Source organism: Sturnira hondurensis, unplaced genomic scaffold (assembly GCF_014824575.4).
Source record: "Sturnira hondurensis isolate 20B ecotype Veracruz unplaced genomic scaffold, ASM1482457v3 Scaffold0016663, whole genome shotgun sequence".
NCBI classification, from domain to species: Eukaryota; Metazoa; Chordata; class Mammalia; order Chiroptera; family Phyllostomidae; genus Sturnira; species Sturnira hondurensis.
Window position 1 is genome coordinate 8109471 of NW_028089294.1, and position 15468 is coordinate 8124938.

At 41.6% G+C, this 15468-nt stretch overlaps 2 protein-coding genes across 2 annotated transcripts in view; one reads left to right on the forward strand and one right to left on the reverse strand.

The window, feature by feature from the left end:
* PRKD3 (protein kinase D3) overlaps positions 1-604 on the forward strand; it is a 58336-nt gene extending 57732 nt beyond the window's left edge. Inside the window, exon 19 of the mRNA XM_037066549.1 lies at positions 473-604. The gene's annotated coding sequence lies outside the window, so the exon portion shown is untranslated. The remainder of the gene's footprint in view (positions 1-472) is intronic.
* NDUFAF7 (NADH:ubiquinone oxidoreductase complex assembly factor 7) lies at positions 480-15419 on the reverse strand. Its single transcript, XM_037066551.1, has 10 exons — positions 15330-15419; positions 14874-15037; positions 12234-12314; positions 10951-11061; positions 9806-10019; positions 8408-8466; positions 7599-7709; positions 3289-3432; positions 1220-1393; positions 480-719 (listed from the first exon to the last, which is right to left on the reverse strand). The coding sequence occupies exons 1-10, from the start codon at positions 15382-15384 to the stop codon at positions 504-506; spliced, it is 1329 nt and encodes a 442-aa protein (XP_036922446.1). The 5' UTR covers positions 15385-15419; the 3' UTR covers positions 480-503.
* Between the last annotated feature and the right edge of the window lie 49 nt (positions 15420-15468).

Consider the following 15468-nt stretch of genomic DNA (forward strand, 5'->3'; position numbering starts at 1 on the left):
TCTATGGAGTTACAAGCATTTCTTTAAATGTAGCTTTTTTTCAGCAAAAATGGAATCATTAAATCTCTAAAACATTTTGCACCTACTCTTTTCACTTAATAAATTTTAGAGATTGTTCCATGTCAGAACACACTACATCATTTTTTTAAATAATACATGGACAGTTCTATTTAATCAGTTCCCTATAAGTGATCATTTAGATTGTTTCCAGTTTATATTGAGCCAATTAGTGTTCATGTTTACTTTTTAAAATAAAAATACAGCAACTAGCTTTTCTTAATAAAGGAAATTCAGTTTCTAAGAACACACAATTATTCCCACAGTTAAACAACTTTAAAAAATCAATGTTCAGTTGCACTGTATATAAAGTGGGCCATTTTTATTGACCATGAGGAGATAGCATAAAAGGATAGCATAATACTTATTTTACCTGTGATACATGAAATTAATTCCCTTTATTTTGGTTTCTTAGACTTGGGGACAAAAAGTCCAAACTTGAAATATCACCGCCAAGCAAGTTCACTAAACCCAGCTACAGGTGATGGAGAAGGTTTTGACTGATGTGCACTTATCTGTTGGCTTCTACCACAAAGTCTCTGATGAGGCAGCAAGGCAAAAAAGTTAAATCTTTCTCCCATCTTCTTGGGATTCATTAACATATCATACCCCTGAAGTAATTGCTGCTTCAAAGATGGCTCAGTTGATTTGTCTAAAAGAACCTGAGAAGAAAAAAAAAATTCTTAGTAAAAACAACAGAAGAAAAGATTTCTAGTTAGATGCAGCAATACGAATCAGCTGTTCAATAAAGCAGTGCTTTTTGAACTGTGGTTTCTAACCAACTGCCTGGAAATCACGGGTCCTTATTAAAAACATAGGTTGCTGTGACACGACCCTGTGAACTTGTACGCTTAACCAGTATTCCCAGAAGGTCTGAACATACTGAAGGGTTCAGATGTCCTCGGGACAGTTGTAAAATTCATACATCTAACTGTGGTCAAGTTTTCTTAATGAACACGAACACTATTTGAACATCTACGTCTTACGGAGATGCATGAGTCTGCAGGCCATCTGGTGGAACTAAATCCTACACTACTGAAAAGGCTGGAACTCCAGGGATCTGATTAACTGCAAGAACATTAAGGCCGGGTAAACTTATTTAAAATATCTGCTGCAAATACTGTGAAATTAAAGTATTTAATGATGGAGAAATAAATCGTACCTTTAGCCGGACATCAATGCCCATATTTTTTAAGAACATTTGTTGTGTTACTGGGCCCAGAGAAGCTGCTCTTCCCTGTACCGCTCTGCGCAGGTAACTGAAGTCCACATCGGCTGTTAGGTCTGCTGTTCCTGGGGCAATTAGGACATCGTGAAGCTTGTGGCCACAAAACCCCTTGAACATAATTTTTAAATAAAGTGATAAGTTTTTGCCCTTTTATGCTATTATCAAAGTTAAAGAAATACTAATCATTTTAACACATTTTATATAAGAACTGTTAAGGAATATATGGCCTAAGGCACAGGTGGTGAACACAAGGACCGAATCCCGCCCTCCACCTTGTTTTTATCTACCCACACAGCACCTTGTTTCTACCCAGCAGCAGCACTGAGCTCCTTGCCCCTAGTTAAGGAGTATTACATTTATACGGTCCTAACATTACATTTGGTCCTTTGAAGGCAACCGTGAGGCTGATGTGCCCCTGGTGAAAGTTTGACACCACTGGCCAAAGTCAATGGTACAAACTCTTACTGCAGTAGCACCCATTTCCTCAAATGAGATGCTGTAGGGAAAACCCAATATAAAGGACAGTGTTGGAGCCCTGAAGATGCTGCTACCCTTAGCACTTATTTAACATTTTTATTAATGCCCGTGGATAGAGGAGACCTCATTAATTCTCAGGTGGTGTTTTACAAAGTCTTACCATCAACCCATCAGAATCACCTAAGAATATGAGGTCTGTCCAGAAAAAGTCAACCACTGTTAATAAAATGAGAACAGTTTGCCGGACATGGATGTAACCTGGCAGCCAAGGAGACTGGACTGCAATGCGCATGAGTGAACAATGATGACTTCACACTCCTAGTCAGTGAGGGTAGGGGATGCCACTGAGTGAGCACATGTACTGTGTGGCCATCACATTCAAAATGAGTGAATAGAGCAAGGAGTCTGCACCAAATTTTGTGTGAAGCTTGAACGTTCCTCCACAGAAATTATTTGGATGATTCAAAATGCTGCAGCGATGGGCAACTGGTGATTGGCAGCTTCATCACAACGTGCCCACTCATGCATCTCGTCTTGTGCAGAGGTTTTTGGTGAAAACATCAAATCACCCATGTGACTCAGCCCCCCTACAGCCCAGATTTGGCACCCTGTGACTTCTGGCTTTTCCCAAAACTAAAATCACCTTTGAAAGGGAAGAGATTTCAGACCGCGGATGAGCTTCAGGGAAATACAATAGCTGGAGTAGCTGGTGGTGACTGGGAGAACTGTGTGTGAGGTCTCAAGGTGCCTACTTTGAAGGGGACTGAGCGTCATTGTCCTATGTACAATGTTTCTTGTATCTTCAAGAAATATCTCTCTTTTATAATACATGGCTGGATGCTTTCTGGACAGACCCTGTATGTTCCTTGACTGTACCCAGACCTACTGAATCAGAACCCTGAAGGTAAAGCTAGGAAATCGGCATTTTAAACACATATCCAGGTTTTTCTTAGGTATGATAAAAACAGAACCACAAATGTAGAAAATGACTAATAACATCTAATTAAATGTATTTCAGTTAAAATATATTCAACAGAATTTACCATATTCAAAGAACTTAAGGATGGATGTTTAGGAAGAATAAAAACATCTGGAGAAGAAAAAAGATGTTGAAAGTCTGGTAGAAAAAGTCTGATTATAGCAGCTACATCAAATCTCCAAAGAAGTACCAACATTTTTTTTAAATGAAAGGGTAGAAAACTTGAGGAAAATCTTTCCATTTGTATGAATTAGATGTTTATTAGGATCTATGCAGACCCAGGTTCTGCAACTTAAGGAAGAATGTAGACGATTCAGACCCTGTTCAAAGGAAAGTTGGACAGTGGATTTAGGCTTAGGAATAAGATCTAGAGTTAAGAGTAATTATAACAAATTAATATTAATTATGAAATAATGTAATACAACAGTGCTACACACTGCAGAAAGCAAAAATAATGATCTTGAATGGGCCTCAACCCTAACAACTGATACCTAAATGAATCATACCCACCAACTTTGGAGAAGTCACACTATGGAATTATACGTACTCTGAAGGTGTCTGTCTTAGTCCCATCGTGGCCGTAATCAGCAATCAGTGCAGCACCTCCCATCAGCGAAATGCGCTGAGATAGCTCCTGAATGATAACACCAGCATCAGGACACACTTCCACGTGATCCCTTGCTTCATCACGCTAGTAAGGAAAAGTTGAAAGAAAATACATCACTCAAGTGTTTCCTTGGGGTTTTTCCAGTTTTCCTACAGGGAGCATTTCTGAGCTACAATAAAAATAAATTTGTTCTCAATAGGAATCACATTCTCTACACTCAATTTTTCCCATGACATCCTCTTTATTATATAAAGCTCCTTGGTTTCTGATGCCATGCACTAAGCTTACAAAGGCATTTCAACATTAATCCTTTTTAAAAAAGTGCATGTGACCAAGTACATTTGTCACTCCAGTGCCTGCCACATAATAGGTACTCAAAACACTGCACTGAATGAACTGATGATGTAAATACGATTTAAAAAAACAGACCATATTAATAAGTATATCGTGATGCCTTCTGTTGGAGCTAAAGGCATCAACAGATGATACGCTCTGTATCTAGAAACATCAGCTTACGAACTAATACCAATGTGCCTGAGGCCTTTATTTCCCAAGATGTTCAGGTATTAATTAAGTATCCTCAATAAGTGCCTATCTGCTTAAAAAGTGAAATGGCAATATTAATATGTGCCAACTTGACTAGTATATATGAAATTTCACTAGCTCCTAGGATAATGGAAAATTTTTTTCTTCGTAAGTAAAATGTACACTGACTCCTGCCCTCTCCTAACACCCCACCAAAAATGAAGTACTGCCCTGCCCTGATGTCTCTGCCTATAATGGCACAGTTCTAACGGGCACAAAGTCAGACACAGTCAGTTTCTGGTCTCAGCTCTTCCCATTGCTTAACCTGGGACAGGTTACTTAACCTCTTGGGGTCCCCTTCCTCATCACATGTGTACTAGGTCTGTGAAGATTAAATAAAAGAATAAACCACTCAGCCCCAGTGCTACCTTTTTTCTCTAGGTTTTTCTTTTTGTTTTGCTTTCCCCAGGTGCTATTAAATAAATTATTGTGTTTCACCCTGGCCCAGTGGCTCAGTTGGTTGGAGCATTGACTAAAAATGTTCTGGTTCCGGTCCCAGGCCAGGGCACATACCTAGGTTGCAGGTTCAATCCTCAGTCAGGGTGTGTATGAAGGCAACCGGTCAGTGTTCCTCTCTCACATCAATGTTTCTCTTCCTGCCTTCCTCTCTCTCCAAAATCAGTAATAAAATACCCTCAGGTGAGGATAAATTAAGTCAACGTGGTTTAATTAACCTCTGGGCACAACTGACACATCCCAGTGTACCATGCTGACCTATCTTAGCCTGCTCTTCAAGATGACGGATTCTATTACCATTTGCCCTGTTCACATGAGGAAAAATCATCACTCCCTCTCTCATAAATGATACTACTCAAGTCAAGAACTAAAAAGAATTACAAGTCCCAAGATCTGGGGCTTAGCTCTTGGTAGCTTTATGAACTTGTTTCTCACTCAGGTAAAATTAAGTAGCCAGAATATGAAAAAAATAGGAATGTACACAAGTGCTTAGGGTTATGTTTTACAAAGACAACTTAATACATAGATTCATTTTTCAAAGATCCTGTGTTTTTGAAACTGGTAACTTCTGGCCCTGGCTAGTGTGTCTCAGTGGCCTGAGTGCCAGCCTTCAAACGTTTTTTTAAAAATATATTTTATTGATTATACCATTACAGTTGTTCTATTCCCCCCCTTCCCTCCCCCACCATTCTCCCACCCTTAGTTTATAACCACGTGTCTCAAGGTCTTTAGATTCTGTATTTCCCCTATTCTCACCTTCCCCCTATCTATTTTCTACCTACCGTCTATGCAATTTTCTGTTCCTTCTCCCCACTTCTCCTCCTCCCACCCCCCTGTTTCTAACCCTCCATGCGTTCTTCATTTCTATGGTTCCACTCCTGATCTAGCTGTCCTCTTGGTTTGCTTTTGTTTTAGGTGTGGTTGTTAATAGCTGTGTGTTTGCTGTCCTTTCACTGTTCATATTTTTCATCTTCTTTTTCTTATATAAGTCCCTTTAGCATTTCATATAAGGGCTTGGTGATGATGAACTCCTTGAACTTGACCTTATCTGAGAAGCACTTTATCTGTCCTTCCATTCTAAATGAAAGTTTTGCTGGATAAAGCAATCTTGGCTGTAGGTCTTTGGATTTCATGACTTGGAATACTTCTTTCCAGCCCCTTCTTGCCTGTAAGGTCTCTTTTGAGAAATCCGCTGACAGTCTGATGGGTACTCCTTTGTAGGTGACTGTCCCCTTATCCCTTGCTGCTTCTAGGATTCTCTCCTTCATTTTAGTCTTGGCTAATGTAATTATGATGTGCCTTGGTGTGTTCCTTCTTGGGTCCAACTTCTTTGGCACTCTCTGAGCTTCCTGGATTTCCTGGAAGTCTATTTCCTTTGCCAGACTGGGGAAGTTCTCCTTTATTATTTGTTCAAATAAGTGTTCCACTCGTGGCTGTTTCTTTCCCCCTTCTGGTACCCCTATAATCCGGATGTTGGAACGTTTAAAGATGTCCTGGAGGTTCCTAAGCCTCTCCTCATTTTTTTGAATTCTCATTTCTTCATTCCTTTCTGGTGGGATGTTTTGTTCTTCCTTCTGGTCCATTCCATTGATTTGAGTCCCAGTTTCCTTTCCATCGCTATTGGTTTCCTGGACATCTCCCTTCATTTCAATTAGTTTAGCCTTCATATGTTCTTCTAATTTGTGACTATAATCAACCAGTTCTGTGAGCATCCTGATAAACAGTGTCTTGAATTGTGCTTCTGAGAGGCTGGCAATTTCTTGGTCGCTGAGAGTTATTGGCTCTGGGACTTTGAGTTCTTCTTGCTCCATCTTTTGGGCTGTTCGTGCCTGTTCTGTAGCAGGATCAGAGCTCTAAGGTGTTCACTAGAGCAGGGCAACTCAGTTGCTGGGTTGTGACGTTGTATGTGGGGGTGGGGTCAAAGAGGAACAATTGTGTTCCGTCTGCCGCCTGCCTCCGTGGCCCCCACCGGCACCGCAGCCACCACCATCACCAGGCCCACGCGTTTCGTTCCACTGCACACAAGTGTGCCACCGCCGTCAGCCCTCCACCACTGGGTTCGCCCCCTGGGGCCTGCGTGGTCCGTCTCACTGTGCGCGAATGTGCGACCGCAGTCAGTCTGCCCCACACCCCAACTGGTTCTGGGCTGCCTGCGCGCCTAGGTCTGGGGATCTGTCCTGCCTGACCCTGCTCTGCTGCTGGCTTCGCCTCTGTTACCGTCCCTGTTGAACGGTTCGTAGTTGTGGCACTTCCGTATAATTCAATTTTCTGTGCTTTGGCTGTGTCTTTGTTCCTCAAACCTTTGTTGTATTCAAACTTGGCTGTGCGAGAAGGCACAGTGTTTCCACCTATGCCTCCATCTTGACGGAAGTCTCCCAGCCTTCAAACTTAAACATTGCTGGTTCAATTCCCAGTCAAGGCACACACATGCCTGTGTTGCAGGACTGGTTCCCAGTTGGGGACATGCAAGAGGCAAACTAGCCAGTGTTTCTCTTGCACGTGAATGTTGCTCTCCCTTTCTTCCTTCCTTCCCCTTTCTCTAAAAATAAGTAAAAATAAAATCTTTAAAACTGGTAACTTCTGGATTACAAGTTCTTAGTTATGCTCTAAAAAGTAGACATTTTTTTCTGAACTGGAAAAGAAAGGAATGAAACATAGTCTGGAGCCCAAATACTCCTGAGAAGGACAGGATTTTTTTTTAACCTTTAGGCATAACCCCATGATGGGCTCTTTGTGATTTATTCCTGGGAGCCAAGAGTCATAAAATACTATTCGGGCAGTCTAGAATCAAATTTGGATCTGGGAGGAAACAGAGAAAAAAGGCACACTCTACCCAGTAATGGAATTGTTTTGAGAATGAAGTGAGAAAATAGAGTAAAACATACAAAGGACTTAAGAAACACTTCTTGTTACTTTACCATACACTGCACTACACTGTTTTCACGGACATCAAACCCTTCCCATAAAGAGACAACTTTGACAGGTAAACGGAGAAGGGACTTGAGTACACGCTTCTCTCTTACTACATATAAAGTCACATGGCTAAGAAATGACTCTTCTGACTCTCGATCCTCTGTACTTTTCATTATTAAGAAAAACCATCTCACACGTTGTGAGCAACTCCTTACCCCTGTGTAATGAAGCTCTACAAAAGGGACTCAGAAAATAAGACTTGACTGGTAAAGTAAGAAGAAGATACGTATTCTTACTTGTATGAAGGCCTCTGCTGGGGTGGCACAAGGCGCCAAAACAAACCTCAGTTTATCAGAACTTTGTGGGTCGATATCAATCAATACTTCTCGCCATCCTTGTGGGGTTTTCTAAACACAAAGTAACACAAAAACCAATTTTTGCAAGTTCTCAAAACTGTCTTGAGCAAAAAATACTATCAGTTTTCTCCTCTTACCATATGTAAGATAGGTAAGTAACACAGCACTTTACCACTTAAAATTATTTCAAGGCTTCACTTCTAAACCATACAAATAGGCTGTTAGGTACAAACTGTTAACGTAGCTGAGATAAGAGGCAGAGCTGGGGAAGACAAAATGAGCAGCACACCTCCAAATGGGAAACAGACTTAGGAAGACTAATCAGAAGCTGTTGCTAAGAAGTTATTACACAGTAATACATTCTCTTAGCCTTAGAAGTTATCTAAGTGCACATACATTACCACCAAATCTTAAATCTCATAGAAGGAATAAAGACAAATTTTAATCTTTGGAATTTAAAAATATTTGCTAAACAGAGATCTTTATTGTACTAAAGCCATTTACCATCTTACATTCTCGTGCATCTTTATCTTAGGAGAATTAAGAATTCTTAATTATCCTATGAGAATTAAGAATTCCACTTCATCTTTCATTATTGCTTTTCAATTATTTATATTCATGAGGCATTCCAAATACAGTTAACTTCAACCAGTAAGGTTTATATACTAATTAAATAGCAAAAATACTCATTCTCACAACACGAGCCCGTTTGTTGGTCAATTATAAACATGACTTTTTTCCCATCATACCTGAAACTTATGGATAGGAAGAACATCAAAAAATTCATGTGCGAGATAAAAGCTGTATCCTATTTAAAAGTGGAAGAGAAAATTAATGGTTAAGCATTTTGAAGATAATGAATTGGTTCTTTTGAACATTAACAAAAACAATGCCCGGTTCTTTGTACTGGAACCCGCGATGCTCCCATAACCATCTCTACCACGGAACCACCACGCTCTTTACAGCAGAGCTACTCCGCGGAAAATACGGAGGGCCGATTACTACTGTTCTCACGGTCCACACCCCAGGATCACAGAGCCAAATATCTCAACTATCAGTTTAATTTCTTATTAATTACTAGGCCTGAAAGAAATCAGAACTCAAACTTGGTAGCTGAAAGAAGACTTGAATTTCCTAAAATTACCCGAGGCCAGGAACGGCTCAGGTGTCTTGCCCAAATCAGACCACTTTGGGTTTGAGCTGGAGTGCGGCGTGTGAGATTCCTGAAGAGCACAGGCACGGATATTCAACATGAGACAATGAAACTAGACCCACCTAACACTGCTTCCTCCAGCTCCTGCTGCCGGGGGCTGCTTTGGCAGCAGTACTATCTCAGGGGTAGGGCAAAACTAAAAAGTACAAAAGTACAAAGAGATTTTGTTTGGTTTTGGTTTTGCAAAACTACATGAAATTCACTGTTCCTTAATGTTAGGCAATTTTATTTTCTAATACAATGTTGTAGTTTTCCTAATTATTTTTTATTTTTATAGAGAAAGGAAGGAAGGGAGGGAGGGAGGGAGGGAGGGAAGGAAAGAAACAGAGATCAGCGCCGCTCACACGTCCCCAACTGGGGACCTGGCCCACAATCCAGGCTTGTGCCCTGAACTTGTGCCCATAGCTTTTCGGGATAACTCCCAACCCACTGAGCCACACCAGTATGGGCTGCAGTGGATTTTTTATAGAATGAAGTTCACTATTCTTGTAAGGGACCTGGCTGTACTAACTCAATCTATTTCAGGTATTTCTCACCTTCTGTTGGGGTTACCTCCTCATAAACCTCATTAAGTCAAAAATGCATTTGGTACCCTTAACCCACCAAACATCACGGCTCAGCCCAGCCTTCTGAACCACGCTCAGAACCCTTGCATTAGCATACAACTGGGCAAACTCATTTCACTGCTCTTGCCCTGTATAAGAGCATTGTACTGCTTACCAGCAGCCTCAGAAAAGATCAAAATTCAAAACCCGAAATGCAGTTTCTACTGAATGCATATCACCTTTGCACCATCACAACACTGAAAAATTATAAATCGAACCATTGTTCAATTGGGACAGTCCGTACATTGCTCTACAAGGTTGTGGTTACCTATCACTACTGTGAGGGGCTGTGACCAAAATTCTCTCATTAATCAACGTAAAATCATTACCTTTTGGAACATCCTGCAGATGTCGGTACCAGGAAATTGGAATCCCAGACTTAGTAACACCTTTCATATATACTGGGGATCCAGCACTTCGCTCTAAGGGAACCTTCTCTTCGGTCAGAGTTAATGCTTGAATCTCACTTAATTTTTGGCTCACCTCTACTAGATGCATCGAAATCTCACAGTTTTTCAGCACAGATCCAAGCTGGCTAAACACCTAAAACAAAAAGAAGAAAAAAAATGGCAAAATATGTGTTGAGCAGATTTTACATTTTCTAACCACTGGCCTCAACAATTTGCTCATCACAGTACAAGTTACAGTTGGTTCCAGAGAAATGTGCTCCTTACACAAACCACTCTCTGGCAGCCCCTGGGAATCATAGCCTTCCAGAGTTATTAAACATAGTCTGTATAAAAAAGGAACAGGACACAACTTGGTTTCCTAATGACAGAATTTAGAATTGCGATTAACGAATGTTCCCCATCCTCGCCAGCACTTGGTGGTGTTAGACTTTCTAATTTCAGGAGTGTTGCAGTATCTCACTGATTTTACCCTTCATTTCCCTGATGCCCAATGAGTCTGAGCAATTTTTTGTTTTTATTGGCCATCTGGACTTTCTGTTTCATAATAGGCTTGTTCACACATTTGGCCTCGTTTTTCTAGTGAGTTCTTTGTCGACTTACTGACTTAAAGGACTACTAGTTCTTTGTTGGTTACATGTATTGCAGATAACTTCTCTAACTTATGGTTTGTCCCACCACTCTCTTTATGGTGTCTTTGAAGACCAAAGAGTTCCTAGTTTCTTTAAAGAACACAAAGTTCTTAATTTTAATATAGTAGACATTATAACTATATTTTCTTTTATGACTTCTGTTTTATGTATAATTTAAAAACTCTCCCTACTCAGAAAACAAGTATCTCCCATAATGTCTTCCAGATATTTTATAGTTTTAGCTTTCATATTTTCTCCCACCACCGAATTTTAATCTTACAAACAATAACTAATCAATCACTCTATTACTCTGACATTGTATTTTAGCTGAGAAATACGAGAATAAGGTGGTGGGACCGAAAGTGAAGCAAATCAACAGTCTGCAAACTCACAAGACACATACGGGAGACCTGAAGACACTCGTTTATTACCTACCCTCAGAACATCCTCTGCGAGGGTACCCCGACCTGGGCCCAGTTCTACCAGCTGGAAAGCTGCACTTTTTCCATTGGCCATCCACTCACTAACAAACCATATGCCTAGCAGCTGTGACAAGGAAAAAACACACTGAAGTATTATTAAGTATAGAAGCATAGCACAATATAAAACTCCATGAAAATGCATACTTTATGTCAGAAAGCAAAATGTTTACAAACAACCATATGAATTTAATAAAGGAAACTTCACTGGGACTGTGTTATGACACATGCTAGTTAGGAAGCTTCAATAACTAGAGCAAATAGTTAAAAGGCACCCTCCACTATGAAAGGTCCCATGACACAGACAATATCACTTACAGAAAGGTACTAGTATTTGAAAGCTAACAGACATATGAAATATAATTCTATAACTAGGCCATTTCTTCGCATTCATAGGATTTCAATAATGACATGGCTTGCCCTGACTGGTACAGTTCAGAGGGTTGGGTGTCGACCTGCAAACTGAAAGGTCGCCAGTTTGACTCCCAGTCAGGTCCCGTGCCTGGGCTGCAGGCAAGGTCCCCATTTGGGGGGGGGCATGTGAGAGGCAACCAACTGATGTTCCTCTCACACATAGATGTTTCTCTCCCTCTCTCTTTCTCCCTCCCTTCCCCTTGTTCTAAAAAATAAGCCAAATCTTTCAAAAAAATAATTACATGGCTCTTAGACACAGCAATGTATTTTTAATATCTGGATTCTCCTTCCTCTTAGGTACTATTTCTTATTTCTAAACTGATCAAAGGTTATTATATGAAGATAAACTAGAATTCTTAAAAAGAATCTGAAGTTTCTTACAGGAAGATGTCTACTGTAACTTTGGCTAAATCGTGTTTGGGGAGGGGGCTTTAGAGCTCACTCTGACCCCCCCCAATTCCTCCTGGGGTACACTCTCCCCCTCTCCTCACCTTGCCTCCTTCTCCCACTCTCCCTTGTCATCTGGTTCCCTTCTCTTCTTACCTCTTTACCTCCGTCTCTTTCCTTTTGTCTCTCTAACCTCTACACACCCTGTTCTACCCACACACTCTTTTCTACAGCAAAGTATAAACTTTTCAGATGTCCATCTTACCACTTTCTTTCCTGTTCCCTTTCTATTACCTCAATATATAAACTACTAAATAATTAAAACTTTTGATGAATCACAAAAGCAAAGCTGTAAAACACTATTATTGAATAGGACACCTTAATCTGCTTTCCAATGTTTGTGATACTAGTTTCTTTTATAGTTTAAATTGATATTACCTCCCCAAAGATCTGACTTATTTCAGGCGAAGTAATAAAATCTCCTTTTTCTCCTAGCATGTCACGGTGCACATAATATCCCTGAGTAAAAAGAGAAAATGGAGAAAATAAATTAATTTGCAAATAAGGCTTTTTACACACCCCTCCAGAATCTTACATAATGTGTACAACAAAATAATTAATTTTGTAGTAAGAAAGTTCTCTCTTCTAAATAAGCAAGATAAACACAGTATCATATCTTTGCCTAAATTTTACAAAGTGAGTCATTTTGCAGAACTGGTGGAAAACCAACAACTTCTTGACTAGAAAGCCAGAAGCCATGCAGTGTCCATCTCTGCCTTCCCCCTCCTTCCCTCTCCCTGCTTCCACCAGGTTCCTACCCCAAATTCTCATACTTTTTGTTTCAAATTAGCCACGCCTGCTGGCTGTGCTGTTTTCTGACCTGCATGTGGGTTCCATGGAGTATTCACTTTGTGAAATTCATCAGGCCGTATACTTGTGATTTACGCATATTCCATATTAATGTCATAGCTCAGCAGTGCCTGGGTTTTATTTTTTTGATCGGCCCTCGTTGTCCACACATCCATGCCACTGAAATGCCTTCCCCTCTCCTTTTCTATTACTTCCTGGCAATCTTATATGCATCTATGAAACCTGCTGAAATGCCATCTTCTCTGATGGCATTTTTTATAGAATGAAGTTCACTATTCCTCTCTTCCTCCTCCAGACTTCCAACCTCAGACTAAATCCAGTGCTTCCTTTTGTGAGCTTATTTATTTGTATGTCCATTCTTCACCAGAAGGCATAGTTAGTTGCGGGAGAGGACTATGTCTTATTTAATTTCATATCCCAAGTTTTATCATAATGCTTAACCTTCAAGAAACAGTTGGGAATTGTTAAAAAATTCCCTGTGGTCCTCATGCCCCTTCTTCTACCACCTTCCTCGTGGAAGATGACCTGTGTTCCTGCCCACACACAGTTTAAATACAATCTCTCAACTTCTGACCCCACTTGGCCTCCACCTGTTCCTCTTTCCTTGGGACTCAAATACGAAATGCCTGCCCCTTCTGTTCTTATCCAAACCCGAGCCCTCCTGTGCTCTGGATTGGTCACAGTTCCTCACCCAGCTCTCATGAGCCAGTCAATACCTTTCTCATCACCGGATTTCCTTTCTCTCACAGCTCCAACTTTTCCCTCTCGGCATTAGAAACCTAATTAAATTTAAAAATTACTTTTGCCTTGACTGGTGGCTCCGTTGGTTGAAGTGTCATCCCATACACCAAAAGGTTATGGGTCAGGGCACATATCTAGGTCGCCGGTTTGATGCCCAGATGGTGCATGTATAGGAGGCAATCCATGTCTGTCTGTCTGTCTCTCTCTCCTCTCCTTCCTCTCTTTCTACAATCAATAAACATATCCTCAGGTGAGGATCCGTGCAACATCTACCCACTAGCCTTTCTCTTTGCCTTCATAAGCAAGTACTTCATGGGCATTTTTAAGTGTTTTGAGTCCCTTTGGTAGTATTGTACAGCCTGTGAACTCCTTTAGAGAATGTGTTCAAATGCACAGAACATAAAACATTCAGGATTGCAAAGGAAAGCAACTGAAAAATACTTATCAAATATTGAAAAATAAATTGGTGATACAGTAATACATATGCTTCTTTATGAGCATTATAAAGCAAAATCGCGCCCAAGGTCGAATAAGTAACCAAGTTCTGAAGCACAGATGAGCACAATGGTATTTTGAGATAACTGTGAATGATCACTCTGTCATGAGGTGACAATGTCAGTCATTCCACTGATGCTAACCCAAGTCACAGGTATTGCTGATGCTACTGGTCATTGCGTATGTTCACAGAGAAAAGCTAAAGTTCAGTTAGAAGGTAATTAAAATAACTGCCTTGCCTAAACCTCTGGAGAGTGGACTGCTCCACCACAACCAGCAACAAGCCATTCCAACCCCCGAATTCCACAGACCTCACAATTCAACTCAGCAAACAGTGAAACATTCTACAATAAAAGGACTACAGACTTTCAACGAGTGGCTTTGTGGAGCAAAGAAAAACAGGCCGGAAAGCTGCAATACTGAATCACAGAGCAGCAAAGACCCAGGCCTTCCTTCTCGAAAAGAAAAACCAGAATATGCTTCCAATGCCTGCTGAAACCATCCCAATATAGGCAACTTTCCGGGCACTAAATTCCTATTTCCAATCACCTATTTCCACCTCAGGGTCGCTAAACTTCAAATTCGTTTATCGGACTGAACTCTATCCTTCCCCTCCCTCCTAAATCGTCTACTGCTCTCTCTCTTCCTCCATTCTCTTATCCCTGAGAAATGACTCTAGCATCTCCCATCAGCCCAGGTCGAACTGTCACCCTTCCCTCATCTCATAAATCCAATTGGTTACACTGTCTCCTGAACAGCTTTGGAATTGGTCGCCTGTAAACTGGCCCTGCCGCTGACTTGATCCAGCCCCGAATCAGCTGCCATTAATTTATCCGTCTCCAGTCCTGGGGGTGGCTCTTCCCCTGGAAGGCACCCTGGCAGCCTGGGCTGAAGACGCTCAGGCTCCCCTCCAGACTCGCACCTCACAAACCTGCTAGAGCGGGCATGGTCCTCGGGCTCCCCGACCCATACCTTGGCAGGGTTGGTCAAGACCTCCTTCATATACTCGGCCACAGTGATGGGGCCAGTAGACTTGATTTTGTACACAAGATGCCGCAGCATCGGAGTCACCGGGTTGTTCTCTACCGGGTCTTTCCCGGAGCTGAAATATTTTCCTCTCCAAAGGCAGGGAATGACTGCGAAAAACACACATCAAAAACCTTAGTATTTATATGTGCACAGCTTTCTGAGAGCTTTCAAAGTGGCTTCACCAACGCTTAAACTCGTCCGAAGCCGGGAAAGCAAGTGTCCCAGCCGCAGCTCGCACACAGGGCGCAGGCACGCGAGTCTTTGCCCTCGACCTCATAGCCATTTTCTGTGGGATGCTGAACTTGTATCCGTGCCAAAGCGTCCCTGACTCCCGGGACTGAGTTGGGCGCCCCTCGCGGTTTCCACGGCAACCAGGGCTCGGCCGGGGCGAACACTTACCCGCTCGCGCTGCAGCGTTCAGCGACCTTGCGCCAGCCTTCCCTAGGGCACACATGTTCAGTTAGCTAGGTATCCACGAGCCGCCCGGGGGTGGGGATTACAGCCACTTCCGGGACGGATTACATTCTGCCGGAAGTAC

Excerpts from the sequence above, each read along its gene's own strand:
- NDUFAF7 (XM_037066551.1), bottom strand. The coding sequence starts at position 15,384 with ATGTGTGCCCTAGGGAAGGCTGGCGCAAGGTCGCTGAACGCTGCAGCG. Across the intron at positions 15,038-15,329 it reads GAACGCTGCAGCGCGAGCGG|TCATTCCCTGCCTTTGGAGA; the intron begins GTAAGTGTTCGC and ends TGTTTTTCGCAG. Across the intron at positions 10,020-10,950 it reads TCGCAGAGGATGTTCTGAGG|GTGTTTAGCCAGCTTGGATC; the intron begins GTAGGTAATAAA and ends TTTTTGTTTTAG.